The 19,255-nt window shown below is 34.3% G+C and overlaps 2 protein-coding genes across 2 annotated transcripts; one reads left to right on the top strand and one right to left on the bottom strand.

Moving 5' to 3' along the window:
• Positions 1 to 1,333: 1,333 nt before the first annotated feature.
• On the bottom strand, positions 1,334 to 16,237 carry LOC146945001 (SIT4 phosphatase-associated family protein). The gene is made up of 19 exons (XM_085743369.1): positions 16,027 to 16,237; positions 13,998 to 14,101; positions 13,008 to 13,094; positions 12,843 to 12,918; positions 12,688 to 12,762; positions 12,340 to 12,393; positions 11,231 to 11,290; positions 9,601 to 9,717; positions 8,652 to 8,746; positions 8,335 to 8,537; positions 6,066 to 6,163; positions 5,778 to 5,881; positions 5,533 to 5,698; positions 5,292 to 5,414; positions 5,004 to 5,086; positions 4,385 to 4,529; positions 3,645 to 3,674; positions 2,360 to 2,430; positions 1,334 to 2,257 (listed from the first exon to the last, which is right to left on the bottom strand). The coding sequence occupies exons 1-19, from the start codon at positions 16,063 to 16,065 to the stop codon at positions 1,666 to 1,668; spliced, it is 2,322 nt and encodes a 773-aa protein (XP_085599495.1). The 5' UTR covers positions 16,066 to 16,237; the 3' UTR covers positions 1,334 to 1,665.
• A 1,893-nt stretch (positions 16,238 to 18,130) lies between these two features.
• LOC146945002 (uncharacterized) lies at positions 18,131 to 19,127 on the top strand. Its single transcript, XM_085748013.1, has 2 exons — positions 18,131 to 18,563; positions 19,081 to 19,127. Exons 1-2 carry the CDS (start codon positions 18,131 to 18,133, stop codon positions 19,125 to 19,127), a joined length of 480 nt encoding a protein of 159 aa, XP_085604139.1.
• Positions 19,128 to 19,255: the final 128 nt, after the last annotated feature.

Below are 19,255 nucleotides of genomic sequence, written 5' to 3' on the forward strand. Positions count from 1 at the left end.
GTAGTCAATATTAATGTGTTAAACCTTGAAAAAATAATCTATTTTCATTATATGTTAACCCACAATCATAATCTTTGTATTATTTTGTAGTCAAAAGTTATATATACTGATACATGGAAGTAATACAAATTATCTTATGTTATACTTTATTACCTTAAGAAGTTTTTTACTAAATTAATACATCTTGATGGATTAAAATAGACTAGTCTTAAACTTTATAGGTTGAATCTTGTATATCAATCCTCCTAAATGTGAATAATAACTCTAAATATCAACTTTACCATTGAGAAAGAAAGGGTGTTCCCTATTTTTGGAGAACTTTCCCATCCTTCTCATGTTTTGAAGTCACTAGAGGACAAAAATGTATTCGTAAAGTATAAAACTGGTTCATACATTTTTTACATGAGAAATGATATTTGAACATCCATTTTTTGACAACTTTTGTGACAACTTTTTCTCCCATACTCACATTCTTTTTTACTTTATCTCTTTATTGCTTTGGTTTTCGTGCAAACATCAATTTTTTCTTTATAAATTATGGTTGTCTCAAAGGTTGTCAACCAAATGGTTGTTCAAATAACACTCCTCTTTTTACAATAACTCATACACTTTTTAGAAGTATTTCTAGATGGCAATATAAAGAAATCGCGCTGTGACACCCACTCTTGTAGAGGTGGGAATGTTCATATCCAATAGATAATGTCGATATAAGTTGCAATACATAAATGGAAAGATCGTGAATCAAAGGTAGCATGATGTCTTGTTTTGTGCGAACGACTTTATTCTGCATGACAATCAGAAGTATTTCATCATATATATATATATATATATATATATATATATATATATATATATATATATATATATATATATATATATTGAAGAATTTTGTGTAAGCTTAATATGGTTCGGAAATAAAATTGGTAAAGTAGCCGAGGCTAGTAGATTTCATGTTGTAAGATTATGAGTGATCTAAAGTAAAAGTTATTGTTAGAAAAGATTCTATAAGAAACATAGTGAATATTTCACAGTTAGAGTAAATCAACCTGCAAATCAAAACAAGAGGTATAAAATGAAATACGAAAACAACTCTCAAAACACCTAAATGAACATTTTTTTAAAGGACCTAAATAAATATTTAGTATGCTGATACAGAGCGAGTACATTAGTACCCGTATCCACATTCATACCAGCTCACTTATGTGGACAAATGCACATAGTTGTGTTAGTATCCGTCGTGAAAATTTCTACAGATAGCCAACCGGTCCAATACCCATTTAAATCTCTAGTCACAATATCTGAAAACTTAATTACAGATTGTGCCAAGGAATCATTTGAATGAAACTAAAAAGAGATGTATTTATATGAACAACTAGACATTATAAAGGGGAAAATTCAGTATCACCTAATTGGGCGAGCTAAATATTGATATGAACAGGTGAAGAATTCAGTAGCACCTAAATAGCAAGAGCTAAAACATCATCAGACATTGAATTTCTAGCTTTAGAAGTAGGTGGGAAAAAAATTGATATTCCTATAAGAAAAAAAATATCACAGCGTGCATAGGGGTACTAAATACTCCTGCCCAGCCAGACTCCAAATTTCATCTTCCCACCTAGTTAATGTTGTTGCATAGTCACCCATGCCAATTCAGAGGAATTTACATTAGCTACTCATTTGTTCAATTCCTTTATTGTCATCTGCTGTGTCCTTGTTACTGTCTCCTCCAACTTCAGCCAGTTTCTCATCCACAGAAATGGATGCAGGCGAACTTGGATTTTCACTTTCTGTTTGAGTTGGGACAGAGGATCCAATGCTCAGATTCTCGTCCAGTGATGCTAATAGTGCAGCATCCGTATGTTCATCCTTTGTTACTGTAACATTGGTTGACGGAGATGATGATTCGGCTGCATCAAGATCATTGTTCCTTGATTCTGACTCAAGTTCTCCATTGGGAAGAACCTCAGAAGGGTCGCTGGCATCTAAAGACTCCCTCCATTCAACCCACTCAACAGGTTTTTCGGTTCCAACAGGTTCTAATTTTGGTTCTGCCTCTGCTTCTGGAGAAGACGTCGCAGTATCAACCAAGTCCTCATCTTCATTAGCAGTCATGTTATAATCTTCATCGGCGTTTTTGACATCCTCTTCAGCATTAGGCGACGGAGAAGCAAGAGAGCCAGTTGACTGTTCATTGGCTTCTCGATCTTTGTCCTCCCCAAAAGCAAACCAATTGGAATTTGTGAAGAGAGAAGACCCACTGCTTTTATGATGACAGATGTAAATAAACAGTACCAGGATTAACAGCTCAATTTGAAGTAAACAGACATGTGAATGATCAAAAAAGGCACAAAACATTTACCTTTCATGGTCGTCTCCCAACCGCAAAGAAGATATAACAACTTCTGCAGATTCATCATCAAAATAGACATCCTGCAAGATATATACTATATCAGATGTTTTACAATCACCAATGAAAATCTCAGCCAAATATCCTATGTAACATTTTTTTTTTTATTAAACCCATGGGGTTTGGGCATAGGGATCCTATGTAACATTAGAAATCACCTCAAACAACAACAAATAAACATGCCTAAGTGTGTGATCATCTGCAGGCTTGGTTTACAAAAGTAGAAGATAAACTAGCAATAAATAATAAATTAGCTTATTAATGACAGCTTGTGGCTAGAACTAATTATTTGAATTTAAATTAAAAAAGATATTACTTCAAATATTGCAATTTACTTCAAATTTTATAATCTAAAAAAAATATTAAAAAAATATTTTATATTACTAAATTAACTTAAAAGGCTGAGAGAATAAACCCAAATAAATCCTTAGTTCAATCATTCCACTTGTACTCCATCGCTCTATATCACCTATGCTCATGGACACCGGATAAATACCCATCTTCATTATTTTATATCATTACTTTCCTGGTTTTCCCACTTCCATAATCATTGGTTCAATTGGGGCTCCTCCTTCTTCCCATCAGGTTCAGGCTATTACAATCATTAATGTATGACTGCAAACTAAAATGAAATTATTTCTAGAAAGAAAATGTATTTAACCATGGGTTCAACATGGAGGAAAAAGCTTAAATCCCTCTCATATACTCCCTCCGTTTCAAAATGAGTGTCGTTTTAGGAGTTTACACACATATTAAGAAATGCAATGATTAAAAGAAAGAGAATGGTTATTTTACCAAATTATCCTTATTAACTATTGGTTAGTTTTAAAAGTAATACTTTGGAAGTAGCGTGCAGAGTATTCATTGGAGGGTACAATTGAAAATAAAAAGTTATTATTGCATTGGAAACTGAAAGCGACATTCATTTTGAAACAAATTTTTTTGGCTAAAGCGACACTCATATTGAAACGGAGGGAGTACTTGAGAAAAACATTGCTCTATCAAAAGCTTCGTAATAATTCAAGAAGCTACTATAATTTTATAAGATTTAGAAATTGGATGATCATAACAACGGCAAGTTATGTACGTACAGTGTACTGCTCTTGCAATCTTTGAAAAATTGCTTTAAATGAGAAAATATATCAAAGTATATTAACCACTACAGATTCAATCACGTGATCACTCACATCAATTCCAACATTCCAAATTACCATTTGATGGGAAAATAGAAGTATACCTCGTCATCTCGTTCAAGAGACCCGTGAACCTGAAACACAGGCATACAAATCAGAAATCCAAAGCTAATGACACAATCATGATAAACAATAGTAGCAAACCAACCAAAAAATAAAACACAATTGAAGAATCAACACAACCAACACTTAGGTCGCCAGCAGGAATTTATCTTTCTATAATAAATTAATAGTTATGAAAAATGAGTGAAGTGACACTCAACCACTAAGGAAGTAGTAACTAAACTCCTAAGCTACACAAAAGATTATATTGTCCGTTTGTTGTTGGACAACATTTGCACCAGAAATTAGCATAAAAAGTAGCAGCTAATGTAATAGAGTTTGAGAGCTGATTGTGTCAACTATAGACAAATAACATCATTCCTATAAAAGCACCTTAAAACCAAGCAAAGATATTACTCTGATTTGTTTATCCTTGTTCCTAACAAAGATATTACTTTTTTCGGTCTTCTTCAACACAGACCGAGTCGTTCCCATTTCAGAAAAATATCCTGATAGGATACTCCACACAAATAGGTATCTTTGGTTATTATGAAGAAAACTATTGAGAGCCTTTACATGAAGTGACTGCTAGGACACATCAATAATCAATTCCAACTGAGATGGGACAGCTAATCCTCCAACAAATCTCAATGATAATTTCAAATGTTTCAGTTTTTCCATTAAGATCCATAAAAAAATGACACATAAAATGCCATACAGCTGCTCACAAAATTGATTTTACCTCTTCCATGTCATCGTCATTATTATAGATGCCATAACGGAAGGCCTGACTTAAGTTATTTGCCAAGGCTGCAACGTCATAGTCCCGATCCTGGAAATCATCCTCATCACTGTCCCTATTTCTGTCATGCAATGCTGTCGGTCTCCTACAAGATCAATAATTTTAAAATCATCATAAGAATCTTCTAAAGAAAACAAAAAATAATTTTCCGAGATATGACCAATACAGAAGAAGCTCATTAAAGAATCACAATGAAGCTACCCCAAAATATAAAAATTCAGAGTCATAATAAAACAGGCACATACAATTTTTTCTTGAAAATGTATGCATCCCTCTATAAAACCACTATTAGAAATTTTGGAGCCCAATTTATCTTGTAGAACATCAAGGTATAATGTTCTATCAATTGCTATCATGTTAATTTTCAAAATTTTGCTGAAGAAATGAGGATATCTTTTCACTATCGAGCGATATTTCCAAATATGCTCACCAATTTTTTTTAAATGCATATGCAATTCAAAAGGAATTGCAATTTTTAATATTTAAGCCCATTCAGATAGTGCAAATGGAGATCAAGTGATTGGATAGAAAAAGATGCAGGTCAAGAAATATGACATACCCACAAGCCCATTGAGAGACATTTTCCACAGCATTCCGATTTGATAGAACACTCATGTACCAATCTGTCCATTCACTAATTCCCTGTAGATTTGGAAAGTTTGAAAATGAGCTTCATGACTACACAGTTAACTTCTAACATACATTTTATGTAAAATAACAAAACAGATGGCAACTACTTATTGGGATTTGGGAAGAGAACAGAATTGATCAACTGATACCAAGTAGCAAATAGTATAGAAATTTGAGTTTAAACATTTGAACATCCTCACACAAAATAGTTACAGACCTGCAGATGCTCCTGAATCACACTGTTGTTATTCCCTAACTGGATAAGTTTGTTAGATATTCGGGTCAAGTGGCCTATGCTTCCTATTCTGGGTGGTGATTTACCCTCAGCTGGTGATGTTGGCTGCATGAAAATATTTTGCAAAAAAACACATCATCATCAACAAAATATATTGAAGTTGAGTCACTCATTCAAGCTGATAAAATTTTATTTTTTGGGAGAGCATGGAAGAGATCTCGACCTTGTCTGTACCAGATTCCAACGTAAAATTCTTTTCTGCTTGAATAATTTTCCCAACAAAATCACAATCACGAAGAATATGTTCCCGAAGAGAAGAACTCTTGCTCTCCAAGCATGATATTATAATGGTTTCTACATGGTGATGCAGAAAGTTATTGTATGGATACCTACGACATTCAAAAAGTGTATCAGGGCATGAGATCATCAAATGATTTCAGAACAAGATAACAGAATTGTTGAACGTACTCGAAAAACAAGTTTATAATTCTTTGTACAGCTCCAAAATCAATCAATTTCTTCTCAGCAGCTTCACTACCAACAGTTAATAACACCGATATGAACTCTACAATCTGAAATAACAAATATTAAGTTAATACAATTGAAGTGCTGCAATATAACTTTCCAAAATCTATAAAATCATGAATAATAGATATATAAATTATAAGTGTTATGACGTAACATATTCAGAACTCAACAACCGATTACCAACATAATTAAATGGTCAAATTCAATAAGTCCAATTAATTTGTTAACCTTCAAACGATGTTTCCCAAGAGGCGGTTGTAACTTGCCATAAGTAGTCGGCAAGAGATTTTCGGCGGAAGAAACATCTAAAAGCTTTAGTAGATCACCTGCAGAAGAAACATCTTTATCGTTACTGAAGACATTCAACCAATATAAAGATGCATATGAAGATGCAAGTTAAATAGCATTTTGTTCATTTACAAACTATCCTCCCCCTATTACATAATGTCAAGCTGCTCAGATATGGTTCTATTATCAGCAATTGTGCACATATTAGAGTCATCTTCAACACAAGAGGGTATATTGTACTCCGTATATGCATAGGTCATCTAAACATGCATGTAAAAAAGGAAAACTTGCTACAATGGCCTAGGAACAGCCACTTTCCATTTACACCATATGCCTAAGAGGGTATATTGTACTCCGTATTCCCTAGTGATCATATTACCCAAAAAGTCAAAAAAATAACTGAGCAAATTGGCACCCACTTCTTAACCCTCTGCTATTTGGCAATCATTAGTTGACATCGTAAAATCAACCTACCATGGGCAATGTGGCTGAAATCTGACACCATTATATGCCATGGTGACAATATTAATGCTGAAGCCCATATACTCCAAAAATTGGAAAGTATTCCAACATGTATCCAGTACCGAAACGAATCTGATACTTCCCGATACGTGCCAAGGAAATATCCAATTATTGGTTTATTTTATATTTTTTTTATCCCAATACTTCTCAGATACTTCTTCAAATAAGGGAAAGGCTCTAAAAAGGAACCGAGACATCAGAGGTTGCACCGTCACAACGAGTATGATTCATGCTCCAGAGGTGGACCTTGAAACAGTTGCTAACTATAAATGAACCTGCTCCTAAGGCATGTGTCGAAGCTACGGTTCAAAGCTGTCATGAAATTCGTGGTAAGTTTCATAAGGCCAATACAGGACATATTAACATCAATGTCCCTCCCAATAACTGCGATAACCAAATTCAGGAGTTGGCTCTTGAGGATTCTAACAAGAATTTAGTTTCTTGATAGTTTCTTGTGAGTGATTCTTGCCGGTCGACACCTGAGGGTGATGCCAACGAAGGTTCTTTGGAGCATATACCTAATCCTAAAAATGAGCACTCAAATCCAGAGTGATCAATCATGTGAATCAGGACGTGTGGAACAGGTATGGCTGCTGCTAGCCAATTTGGGCTGCAGCACAACTCTAGTGTTTGGTTTATGTCTACCAATGATTTTATTTTTTTTATTTTTCTTTATTTTCAATAAATTTATGGTGAGATTGGACCACCTTGCCTAAAAAAAACACTTCCATAAATATGGATTCCTAGCTACAGATAGCACTATCACCTGTTTTGGATACTTTTCAAATACATCCAAAGGTCAACTTCCCAACTAAGGATAAGATTATCACCTCTCTCACTCGTTATCACAACTTTGTTGGTTCCCCTGTTAGTGGGTGGGTAGGAAGAAAAAAGGTTCTAGATGAGGAAGAAACCTTTGGTTAACATATCTGGATTGTGTGGTAAATTGACAAAAATTTGAATCCAACATAATTGTGCAATGCATTTATGTTAATAACCTACATGAGTGTGCCCATAGGTGTGTGGATGTGTCTTAGGCTTTGTTTGCGAGTTGGGTTTTGGAGGGGAAGGAAAGGCTTATGGAGAGGTAAACCCTTGTTGGGAGTTTTAAAAAAATTGGGAAGGGTTTTGGGGGGTTTTGAAGGGCTTCATTTGTCCAATTTTAAAGTTCCCCCAAATTGGGGGGTATTGGGGGGTTAAACATACAAATTGACAATTTTGTCCTCATAATAATTCAAAATTCCAATTATAATTTACAAGATAAATTACAAAGTATAACACAATGTATTGGTTTTAAGAAAAAAAAATGGTAAAATAGTAAAATTATCACATAGCCCTCCATCTCCTTTCCTTGTTGGTTTCTTTAACTCCCAAAAAAGGGGAAGGTTTTCCCTCCTTTCTCCCTTCCCTTCCTTCCCTTCCCTTCCCCTCCTAAGCCTTTCCTTCCCCTCCCCTCAAAATTTGCAAACAGAGTCTTAAGATATCAAGGTTGTGTAGTATCTTGATTTTATAAAAAAATTCATATCCATGTATCAATATTGGGTCGTACCCATTTTATTATGCATATGGGATACTTAGAAAATAGAGCTCATACATGATAATACTAACCCGATGATAAAAGTTTGTAAATTGAGACCTAAAAATAAAAGGTTATTTGAAGGCAGCGGTTGATAAGGAGGAGTCTTACCTAGACTTTCTAGCATGCCTTCAACAGTCTCAGGATTTGCAGTTACAGCGGAACCGTTAGTCATTTGACGGTTATAGGAATGATAAGCTCCAAAAGAAATTCTACTGGGGTCTAGCAAAGATATGCATATAGATAACGAGTTAACAAGAACAGATTTTGGCCGAGAGTCTTCTAGAGCATGACAGAATAATCTTCCAATAAAGCTGCAAATAGAATATGAAATCAGTTATCACTCGGAGAAATAAATGCATTAACTTCAAGTCATGAGAAACTGATGTAGCATTTTATTGGCAGCAAGGAAAAAAAAAACAATTTACCTCGGGCTGCAAATTTTGGCAGAAAGTCCTGCTGGAGCAAATCGTGTAATGGCACAGAGTGTTTCTGCTGTATTAGTATGCACTTCTGGAGAATCCTATGCAAGTAACACCAAAGGAATGTACAGTTAATGTGAAAGTATGTTCTGCGACTAGCCTTCTCAATAAAGAGAATCTGGTTATACACAGTATTCCTTACACCATTTATCTGTTCATGTATCCTAGGAAATTATCAAAACCAACTACAATCTGCATTTGTCTTTATAGATTGGAGTGGGTTTAAAGGAAAAGTTTTATCCTGGGAAAGTGATAGTACATAAACAAGTAACACAAGATATCCACCAGTAGGGGGGAAAAAAATTTCAGCGCAAGTGAATATGCTCCTCTTCACAGGCAATACAGTTATCCAATCCTAAAACCACTAAAACTAATACAAAGAACAGTCACAAACTCAAATGACAAAGATTCATGAAAATCCCACTGTTCTATGAGATGTGTATCACAAATATGCTTTTAAATTTAATCTGCATGATCATTTGCTCTCAACTAAGGTATAAACTTTCAGAATCCCGTCTGGCGTTTTCACTATTTAAAGCTTCCATTGCTTGATCTCTAATACTTCATTCAGATTTTATTGAACTTGTTATTTGTCATCCAGAATTTTTATAAATAGAAATTTAATCACGTGAATAGAATATATATATATATATATATCTGTGTGTGTGTGTGTGAAATTAAAAACAGACGAGTGTATAACTCAACCATTCAGTAATAGAACAATTGTTATTGTTCATTACAACGTATAAAGTATAAAATAGGCGGCAGCAGATAAAAATTATACAGCATCAATGCATATTCACATACTTACTACTTATTTGCATTGCATGAGAACTTAATATACAAATATTAACATACCAAATCATGAAGACATTTTTCAATTAATAATACTTACAGAAGAACTAAACTTGTCCACAATCATCTCAAGCACATCAGTCTCTTCAATCCACTGCATCGCATCCACATGATTTGCATACATATGCTCATCCGCACCAATCAAGCGAATCAAAACCTGGTTTGTGGAAGAAAAAAAATAACCATTAGAATTAGGACGCAGGCACACACGTAGATGTAAATAAAGATGACTAGTTTTCTTATTTAATTTAATAAGGGTCTTAATTTCAAAATAATTATGGTTTTGACTTGGGACAAATCATTTTTGATCGAATGATTTGTTCTCCATATGTGCATGCTTGATTTCTACATCATAATATATGCCCACACAAGGAAAATTTGTGGATATTCTCGCTAAAGGTTGAGCAGACCGATTTCTGAAACAATTGCATTCAAGTATGAAATGGAGAGTATCTATGTATTAAACAGCTTGAAGGGGAGTGTCGTTAAGTCAGACTGTTTCTGGAATACATATGTTAGGAGCTGCAACTGTGCATACTCCTCTTGAAATTAGTAAATTACCTAAATCGAGGGATGATAACATTAACATTATTATTTATTCGAAAAATCATTGTTAATATTAGAATTAATTATATATTACTGGGAATCCTGTATAATTATGTGTTTATATCAATCCTTAGGCACCAAATTAGGGAAAAACAGACTTGCTGGAAGTAGGGAAAGGGAAACTAGACATTTGAACCAATAGATGAGTTAAGAATGATGAAGGAAGAACTTTTATCATAAACTTTTTAATGAAAGACGTGAATGTTTTTTGAATTCTAATAGACTTAAAATTAGAGGAGGATCATACTTACTCCTACTAGAAACGAATGTGACATTCTAAAGATATAAGAAGCAAGTTATTGCTCCTCACCAGCCTATTGCTCTAGTACCTTTACCCATTTCTTTTCAAACCTTAGACTCAAGTTTTTGCTCCCATATTATTTACCTACTGTAAGACTATAAGCTAGCTTTAATGTGCATTGTGCTGCTCAATCGTCAAATATGGGTGACTCGCTGATTATGTTATGGCACACGTTCATCCAGAGTGTTTGATTTGAGATTGTTTATTGTTGTTTGCTATTTAGGATTTTTATTCTACGTTGAATCTATAAATAGTTCATGTAAACATTTAGACATTTTTTTTTATTTGATTGTGCTAGAGTTCTCCTCCCACAAACAGTATCTAATGTCAGAGTCATTAAAACACTACCCTAGAGAATCAACCGGCCATATTTGATGAGTGCACTGCGAAGGAGTAATATTGGATTGTCTTGCACCACACTCACTCATTCACTCACATGATAAGATAATACAAAGAGTAACAGAAATTCAGTCACCAATGAAAGTAAACAATCATCTAATATTTATAATAATAAGAAAAACAATTCTAATACGCAAGTACTGCCAATGGAGTTCTTCATTTGATGGACACTTCCATTTGGAGAGAGATAGCCTCATGGAATAAAATAATAATATTTTAAAAATAATATTATTTTATTCTATGAGTCTAAATCTCTCCAAATGGAAGTTTCCATTAAATGGATAGGATCTTGATCCCAGACAATGAATACAAGTAAAAAGATAATATACAGCAAAGCAAGGAGTAAATGTTGACAAAAACCAACCTCCATGATAGATGTAATCCCAATCAACTCAACTAGTTTCTTCACGATTTCCTGGTGAGCCTGGATAAACATTTAGCAAATTGATAATTGCAACTCAGTGAAAGATTAAAACAAAATAAAAAAGCAATCATCAGTCCATTATCAGAATATAGATTACTATGAAAAAGTATTGAAGTTGTGTCAATCTAGCAACTTTTTCAATATCACACTTATCATCCTTTTCTTCAGACATGTTATTAATATTATAGATGCCACAGAAGTGGGGAAATCTGTAGGGTATGTTTCAAATTCACACAACACACATATTACACTTTCGGCCTTAGTAGTTGTGCTATTTTAAAAATAAAGTTAAGAGTGACATAAATTTTATTCACAAGCTTAACATCTAGTCAAATTGCTATGCATGTAGTCCAATAGAGAATAGGAGAAATAGACAAGCAATATTTGGCTTGGTTCAACCTACAAGCTATGTTTGTTTTGAGAGAAAACAAGAGGGAAAAATCTTAAAATTTGGATCAAGTCTAACTCAACAAACCAGCATGTAAGGTGAGTGATACAAAACCTTAAGTCGTATCATATCCAATGTGGGACTCTCGACACACACACACACTGGACAAACGCGCGGCCAAATAAAGGGTGGTCCAACGGATCTAGAATAGATTATAATACCATCTTAGATATGGATTGAACCTAACTCAATCCGCACAACATTGAACTGTATTGTGAGGGATGCCTACCACAAATAACCTTTTTTCCGACCATAACACATCTAATGTGAGAATCTCAACAAAGAGGAATGCATCATTTTCACTTGTTTCCTTGTGCAGAAAAAATATGAAGGTAAGGGTGAGAGCAAGGTGGGACCCACATCAAATTTCCCTATCCTTGAGCGGAGAGCAAACACAAATTATGCAATTTTACAAGACATTTATTTAGCATTATGTAAAAGAATATACATTTTATTCTCCATATTTAGCATTATGTAAAAGAATATATATTTTATTCTCCAGTGATAATTTGCACAGCACAATTCAATGTGGAAACTGCATGTCATTGCGGGAAGAAAAAAATATGTAGGAATGAAAAAAGTTAAGATGTTCTGAACTTACTTGAACATATTGCATGAAGGGACCTGTCTTGCGTAACAACAGGCATACAACTACCTAGCAGCATAAAAACTTAATAAAAACGAGGCCGTGGATCATTTACAATAGAACTAAATAAAAACAATAGCGGGGATTATTTTTAAATAATTAAGAGAAGGATAGAAAATTACAAAAGAATCTGAGTTCGGATTTCAAAGGGTAAGTATTGGCCAACTCGAGCAGGATTTGTTTTCATTTCAAATAATTTGAAGTGTCAGAAAGCATGAGTATTGGCCAACTCTCTCCACGCCAAAACGAATTCTAAACCATAACCAAATATGCAGTGTACTTAAAAAAAATTTAAATCAGTACCTTGCTAAAATATCCAGCTAGTAGGTTACCATGGGAGTTATTTGGCTCCAAAAAAGAGAACAGCAAACTCATCAACTGCCAAGGAGTAATGCAATTAGTTCTTTCAAGGATTAATGCCATGTAAAAAGAGTTAAGAAAATAAGTTTGTGTCTTACTTCCTCATCCTCCACCAGAGTTTTGAGTATGCTATCAACTTCACAGGTAAATATCTCACAAGCAATAAAAGGAAACCTGTTACAAAACGATAGCAATTAAGATGCATCACAGCAAATATACAGCAAAACAAGAATTTAAATCAATCACCAATTTGAGCAACCTACTTAAAAGTCCGTTTCTTTTCAGCATCCTCAGGAGCCTCTTCAACAATGTATCGCACCAATTGTTCAACCTGTGCTTTTCCGGACAAACTACAATAGATAATATAAAACTGCAATAAGTGCAATATATAAAAACAATACTGGTGTAGTCAGCCGATAAGAGGAATTAGGGATAATGTTATCCCAAACACAGGTGTGCTGTCAGTATCCAAGTCAAAGAGCTATATAACTAAAAATCTCGCAACAGAAAAAAAAAAAAAAAAAAAAAAAAAATTCCCATAGTTTATTACATGATAACAACTTCTTTCCACCAACAATCTCTTACAGGGAGGAATTAACTGTCCGCCTAAGCATAACATAGATATTTTAGTACAGAAATGAAGAAATTTTATTTAAATCTTCAGGAAATACATTATTAATCGGAGCTACAACAAAAGAATATTCCCATTAGGCCGGGTCAACAGTAAAAGATCAACCCTCACCCTTTGTAACAATTAATGAAGACTGAAATGCACTTACATGATTAACAGATGGAAATAGGGTGTTGTAAAATGTAAGCTAAATTAAGTTTTTTTATAGATGTTTTCACTGAAGAATTTGGCGACAATCCAGATGACAATTTGTTAAGTCCTTGAGTAAGATAAGCAAAACTTAGGTCCTTGAATTACTATAGTATCTTAATTTTTCTAAATCAGACTTTTCCTAACAATCTGATCAACTTTCGTGATCAACAATGGAAAAGTAAGATTAGTTAGAATACAAGGGATCACTTGAGTGATTTATGCAAGTATCTTATTTATATCATTCTTAGGTCTCACCCCTGATTCCTGAACAATACTACGAAGTCAAAAGTATTTACCCTCGAGTCAGTCAACAAACTGGTCTGATGAATAATATTACAATTCGCTTCATAAGGATAATTTCTTCAACACAAAAACAAAACAATAATCTTTAACGAAAAATAAATTTGATAGTGAAAAAGAAGACCATTACAAATTTATAAGGCGGCTATTAAGAGCTTTGCATTCTTGAATTATTTCGTCCTCATCAAGTAGTTCCTCCATTGTGAAATTGTCCCTATCCAAAATGGTCTCCACCTGCAGGACAATAATCTATAGAATAAGAGTAAAATCAACCAACCAAGAGGCATCCAAATTTCATATAAAAAGTTAAATCAAGTCAATATAATGTTATTCCATCCCCCAAAGAAATGTCAATAAATAAAATCAGAGTCGCGGAAAATAGCAGAACACCAAACATTCACTATGTGAAATAGCATCGAGTGTTGTGGGCAAATAGAATTCTTTACACGTTTGTCTGGTTCTCAAATATGCTTGTCTATTTCAATTTGTTCATAAAACATCTTACCTTCTAAGTAGAGTTTTTTCCCAAATTCCTTTTTACATAAGAACATTTTGCTTGCACGTAATTACTAATTTAAGGGGAGGGGAAAATAAAGAGAGTACAAAGCAATCAAAACTAACACATCTATTACAAAGAAAACAAGGTAAATGATATTTGGAATATCAAATGAAACGTTAGAAATGTGCATGGTAGTCGTACATTTTAATTCGAGTGTGGGACATAAATGCCTCCTTAGAAATTTTGAGGTTAGGTATTACTGCACCTCTGGCAGGGGATAAGAAATCCTCCCAAATAGAAATAAAAGATAATTGAATCAACATGACTTAAAATAAACCATCCAAATCTCTTTCGCATATCAGTGAATGAAAAAACTCAGTAACAAAAAGCATAACAACCAACTGAGGCCAAAAACAACCCTGTCTGCCAAAAAGCAAAGAAAAACGAGTCCATAAAAATGCACGTAAGTTCATAAAACCTCAGCCATACTTGGGCTGGAAAAACCTCAAAATACATCATGAGAAAATGTTCAAAGGGGACAGGTCAGACTCAGACCACCTGTCCTGATTAAGGAAAGGAAAAGCTTCTAAGAACAAAATATTCACCAGCCAAAGTCCTGAATATCTTCCAAAAACTTGAAATACGAACGGTGAAGTAAAAATTGTTTTTAAATTTTAAAACTAGAAAATTTATACAGATTATTGATAAAATCAAAGTCATGGGCAACAGCAAATCAAATCTCCTCATTTATATCCAGACCTCACACCAGCAAAAACCGTTACTAACATGGATCATGGTAGAACTTCAGTCATTCATCTACCCACAAACAACATATATCATAAACCCTCCAAAACTCATTAGTGTCATTCATCTCCCCAAAAACAAAATGCATCCTAAACCCTCCACACTGCTCCATTCATCATCTATGTCCACCATTTCGTATCCACGATTATTTATCTCAAATAGAACTGTTCCATTCATTAAAAATAAAATTCTCCCCTCGTCTCATTATAAGTGTCTCATTTACAATATTTTCAATCTCAAATTAACTGTCAGTTTAAAATACCAACGAAGCATCAGTTATTTTTTTCCGCTAATATACACTTGCTCCCTCCGGTCTCCATTAAATAAATGATGTATTTAATTCCTAATATAGACCAGATACATCATTTATTGAATAAATTTAAAAAATGAACCCACTTAACTACTCAATGCTTATCTAAAAAAACTACTCTTATAACAACACTTAATAAGAGTGTTTTAGTAAGTGAAACTCGTTTTATTATTCAAATTAACACAACTGATCATTTTCTTGAATAGCCTGCACAAAAATCAACTAACAATCTTGTACTTCCATTACTACAGCTAGATTTTCAAAAATCTCAAACGCAAGTATCAATCAATCATAGACGAAAATTTTAACTGTATAATCAAACTGAATAATCAATCAGAGAGGTACAAGCAGCAATTAAAAAAAAAATCCTAATCCAAAAAAAGACGCTATAGTAACTTTTGATGCAAATCAAATACAACAACACTTCATTTCAAAAGAAATCTCGGAAAATCAAATCCAAGCAAAAACATGTATAAATTCAGTCTCAGTGAAGCTTAAACGTAACAAAGAGAGATCGAAATTGAAAATAGAGATTGCGGAACTGACCGGAGAAGCGGTGGATAAACCAGCCATTCGCCAAAACATGATGAATTATGGTGAAGGAAGAAGAAATTGAAGATGGATCTGGTAGCGGAGAAACCCTAGAAACGAAGCGAATTGAAGAATTGAAGGATTTGGATGTGAAACCCTAAGATCCAATCGAGAGAGAGAACAAGAGAAGCTTCAATCGCGGGAGAAAGATTGTTTACAAGTGTACAAGAAAATTACAACCAGTATCATAATATCGTATTTATATTTTCTCAAATTTGAATGTAATATAAATATAATATATTAAAATTTAATTCAGTCAAAATAGATATTTAATTTATTAATTTTTTTTGAATAATTTATTGTTTTTTGGTAGACTTTTTTACTGGAATTTAATAATTCAAAGGTAAAAATCGGCGCAAAAATTTTAAAAGGAAAAAAAATAAAACATTAGAAATCATGTGTGAATATAGTCATCATTTGGTCGATTATGTTGATATGAGGATGTAGAAGAGATTAGTGTTGATAATTAATAATATAAAATATTTTTTAGATAAATGTATTAATAATATTAGTCTAAATATTTGACTGAAAACAAGACAGAATGACATACAATTTACAGAGTAGCACTTTGGTGCCATTGGTACCATAGCTTGAATCTCCACCACACACACACATCACACACACATCCCCACACACATCCACACACATCAATGGCCAGGATTTCCCCAATGGCACCAATGGCACCAAAACTATATCATGGAAGTATTTCCCCAATTTACATGTGTAAAAAATTATCTTGGTATCATTGATAGTCATTTAGGAACACAAAGTAAACCAACGTTATTGAAAATTTAAGTGAGACATTGACCTCTAATGACATAAAATTTGATGTGAACTTTTCTTCCAAGACGAGTTCACATTACAACTTGTGCACCAATCACATTAAACTCTTACTCAATAATAGTTAGTCGTATTTTATTGTAAATTCACACTAATACGTAAATAACACACATCTATCTTTCTTCCCTTTGGCAAAACCAACGATTTCATACAAAACAAATGCATCGTCATAGAATTTGTCTTTGATGGAGAAGAAAAAAAAAACATTTTAACATTTTAAAATCAACTTTTCAAACACCTTTTTCAATATGAGCAATAAATTTTAGATGCCAACGATTAAAGAAGTTGGCCTACAATTCTTTAAGGAACACGGATGCTCGATTTTTAAGAATTACAGCTATAAAAGAAGAAATTACTACCTTGGGTAAATTCATGTTTCCATGAAACTAGGGTATGAACCTACAAATATCACCTTCTAACAAATCCCAACTATCTCCTTAATGAAGTTGAAATTGAATTCACAAAGACTTGAACTTTTGTTTCCATCGCAACATACCCATCAATGGGTAACAAGATATCATAAAATAAATCAAAGGTAGAAAAATTTAACAGTACGGTGTTCCTTCCATAAGGTAGAAAAATCTTTGTCATTCATCTCATTTCTCATATTTATCAATTCTCATATTCATCCGTTTAAAAAAAAGAAGTCACATTGAAGTTTCATTCTCACGATACATGTATAGAGCTTTCTTCTTGGATTCACACTTTGTATTTGCTGCTCTACAAACAACATTTTTGCCACAAATTTGATATCATCATCTCTCTTACTTCTTCATCCTTGTACAACTTCTCTACAATTTGATCATTATTTTTCTCCTATTTAGCTCAAACTAGTTTCATTGAATGACCCACCAACCACGTCTAAAATCAACTTGATTTGTTCAACAATTTGAAATGAAGATATTAGTAAAGTTAAAGATATCCGGGTGAAGGATATCTTGGTGATGAATATTAGTTTGTTGGCAAAATGGCGTTGGAGGTTGCTTGATGGGGTATAAGCATTGTGGAAAGGGGTTTTGGTGAAGAAGTATGGATAGAGTGTAGAGAATTTGTTGGAGGTTGGCAATTATGTTTGGTCGAGGCACACATCACTTTGGTGGAAGAAAGTGGCGAAACCAGGTGATTTTGGGGCTCAAAATTGGTTTAACTCGGTAGTGAAGAGGAAAGTGAGTAATGGATTGTCAACTAGATTTTGAAGTGATAGGTGGAGAGGTGGTAAATGTTTTCGGTTAAAGTATCCAAGACTTTATTCGATTTCAAATCAAAAGGAGACTTTGGTGGGGGAGGTGGGGTGGTAGCTGATCTAGGTGTGGATTGGAGATTCAATTGGAGAAGACATCTTTTTGTATGGGAGGAGGAGTTACTTGTCAGTCTCAAGGAGGATTTGGAAGGGATGGTGTGGTCTCAAGATGATGATGGGTGGAGGTGGAGTTTAGAAGATTTGGGAAGTTTTTCGGTTAAGTCGGCGTATAAGATGTTGGAGGATTTAGTGTTGCATGAAGATAAGTGGAGGGATGATGACCAACGGGTGTTCGAAGAGTTATGGAAAAACCCGGCTCCATCAAAGGTAGTGGCGTTTTCTTGGAGGGTTCTCCTTAACCGTATACCAACTAAGGTAAACCGTGCTTTGCGGAATGTTATACCTCCGAAAGGTTCCATCTTGTGTGTGTGGTGTGATACATGCGATGAATCCACCATACACCTTTTTCTCCATTGTGATTTGGCAAGTAAAGTGTGGTTGAATTTAATGAGGTGGCTCGATGGTTTTTTCCTTATCCCTCATAATCTATTCGTTCATTGGGAATGTTTGGGGGGGGGGGGAGGGGGAGAAACAAGAATGTTAGAAAGGGTCGTTGGATTATTTGGCTTGCAACGCTATGGGTGTTATGGATAGTGCAGAATGATAAGATTTTTAACGGGATAATTTTTGAGGTGGATGAAATAGCAGAGAAGATTAAGGTGCTATCTTGGAGGTGAATGTTGAGTAGGACGCAAATTCTGGTTTGCCTTTTTTATGAGTGAAGTCGGAATCCCATCTTGTGTCTCGGAAGAGAAGGGAGGAGGTAGGGGTAGCAGTTGTTGGTGTGAGCAGCTTAACAACAGAACTTCTGTGCTGTTGTTTTGGGGTTGCTGGTTATAGTTGTTGTTTTTGTGTTTTGCGCTCTGCAGTTTACCTTGGCGTGAATTCTGGTGCTGCCTTTGCGTGTTGCTGCTAGGCAGTGGACGAGATATGTCTGTTTTGGCTGCCTTCAGGAGTAAGGCAGAGGTATGCTTGGTTCTTGCAAGTTTAATTCAGCCTCATTGCTTGTTGTCATATATGTTTTCTGGGGTGGTTTTAGTGTTC

This window comes from Medicago sativa, chromosome 2 (assembly GCF_051527215.1).
Source record: "Medicago sativa cultivar Bolivia chromosome 2, Bolivia_mono, whole genome shotgun sequence".
NCBI lineage: Eukaryota > Viridiplantae > Streptophyta > Magnoliopsida > Fabales > Fabaceae > Medicago > Medicago sativa.

What these genes read in the sequence shown, in the direction of transcription:
- LOC146945001 (XM_085743369.1), bottom strand. Translation starts at nt 16,065, where the DNA reads ATGTTTTGGCGAATGGCTGGTTTATCCACCGCTTCTCCG. An exon ending in TTGGGAAACATCGTTTGAAG is followed by an intron (nt 5,882 to 6,065) that starts GTTAACAAATTA and finishes TTGTTATTTCAG; the next exon opens with ATTGTAGAGTTCATATCGGT. An exon ending in CTCTTGAACGAGATGACGAG is followed by an intron (nt 2,431 to 3,644) that starts GTATACTTCTAT and finishes TATATCTTGCAG; the next exon opens with GATGTCTATTTTGATGATGA.
- LOC146945002 (XM_085748013.1), top strand. Translation starts at nt 18,131, where the DNA reads ATGTTTTCGGTTAAAGTATCCAAGACTTTATTCGATTTCAAATCAAAA. An exon ending in GAATGTTATACCTCCGAAAG is followed by an intron (nt 18,564 to 19,080) that starts GTTCCATCTTGT and finishes TGCGCTCTGCAG; the next exon opens with TTTACCTTGGCGTGAATTCT.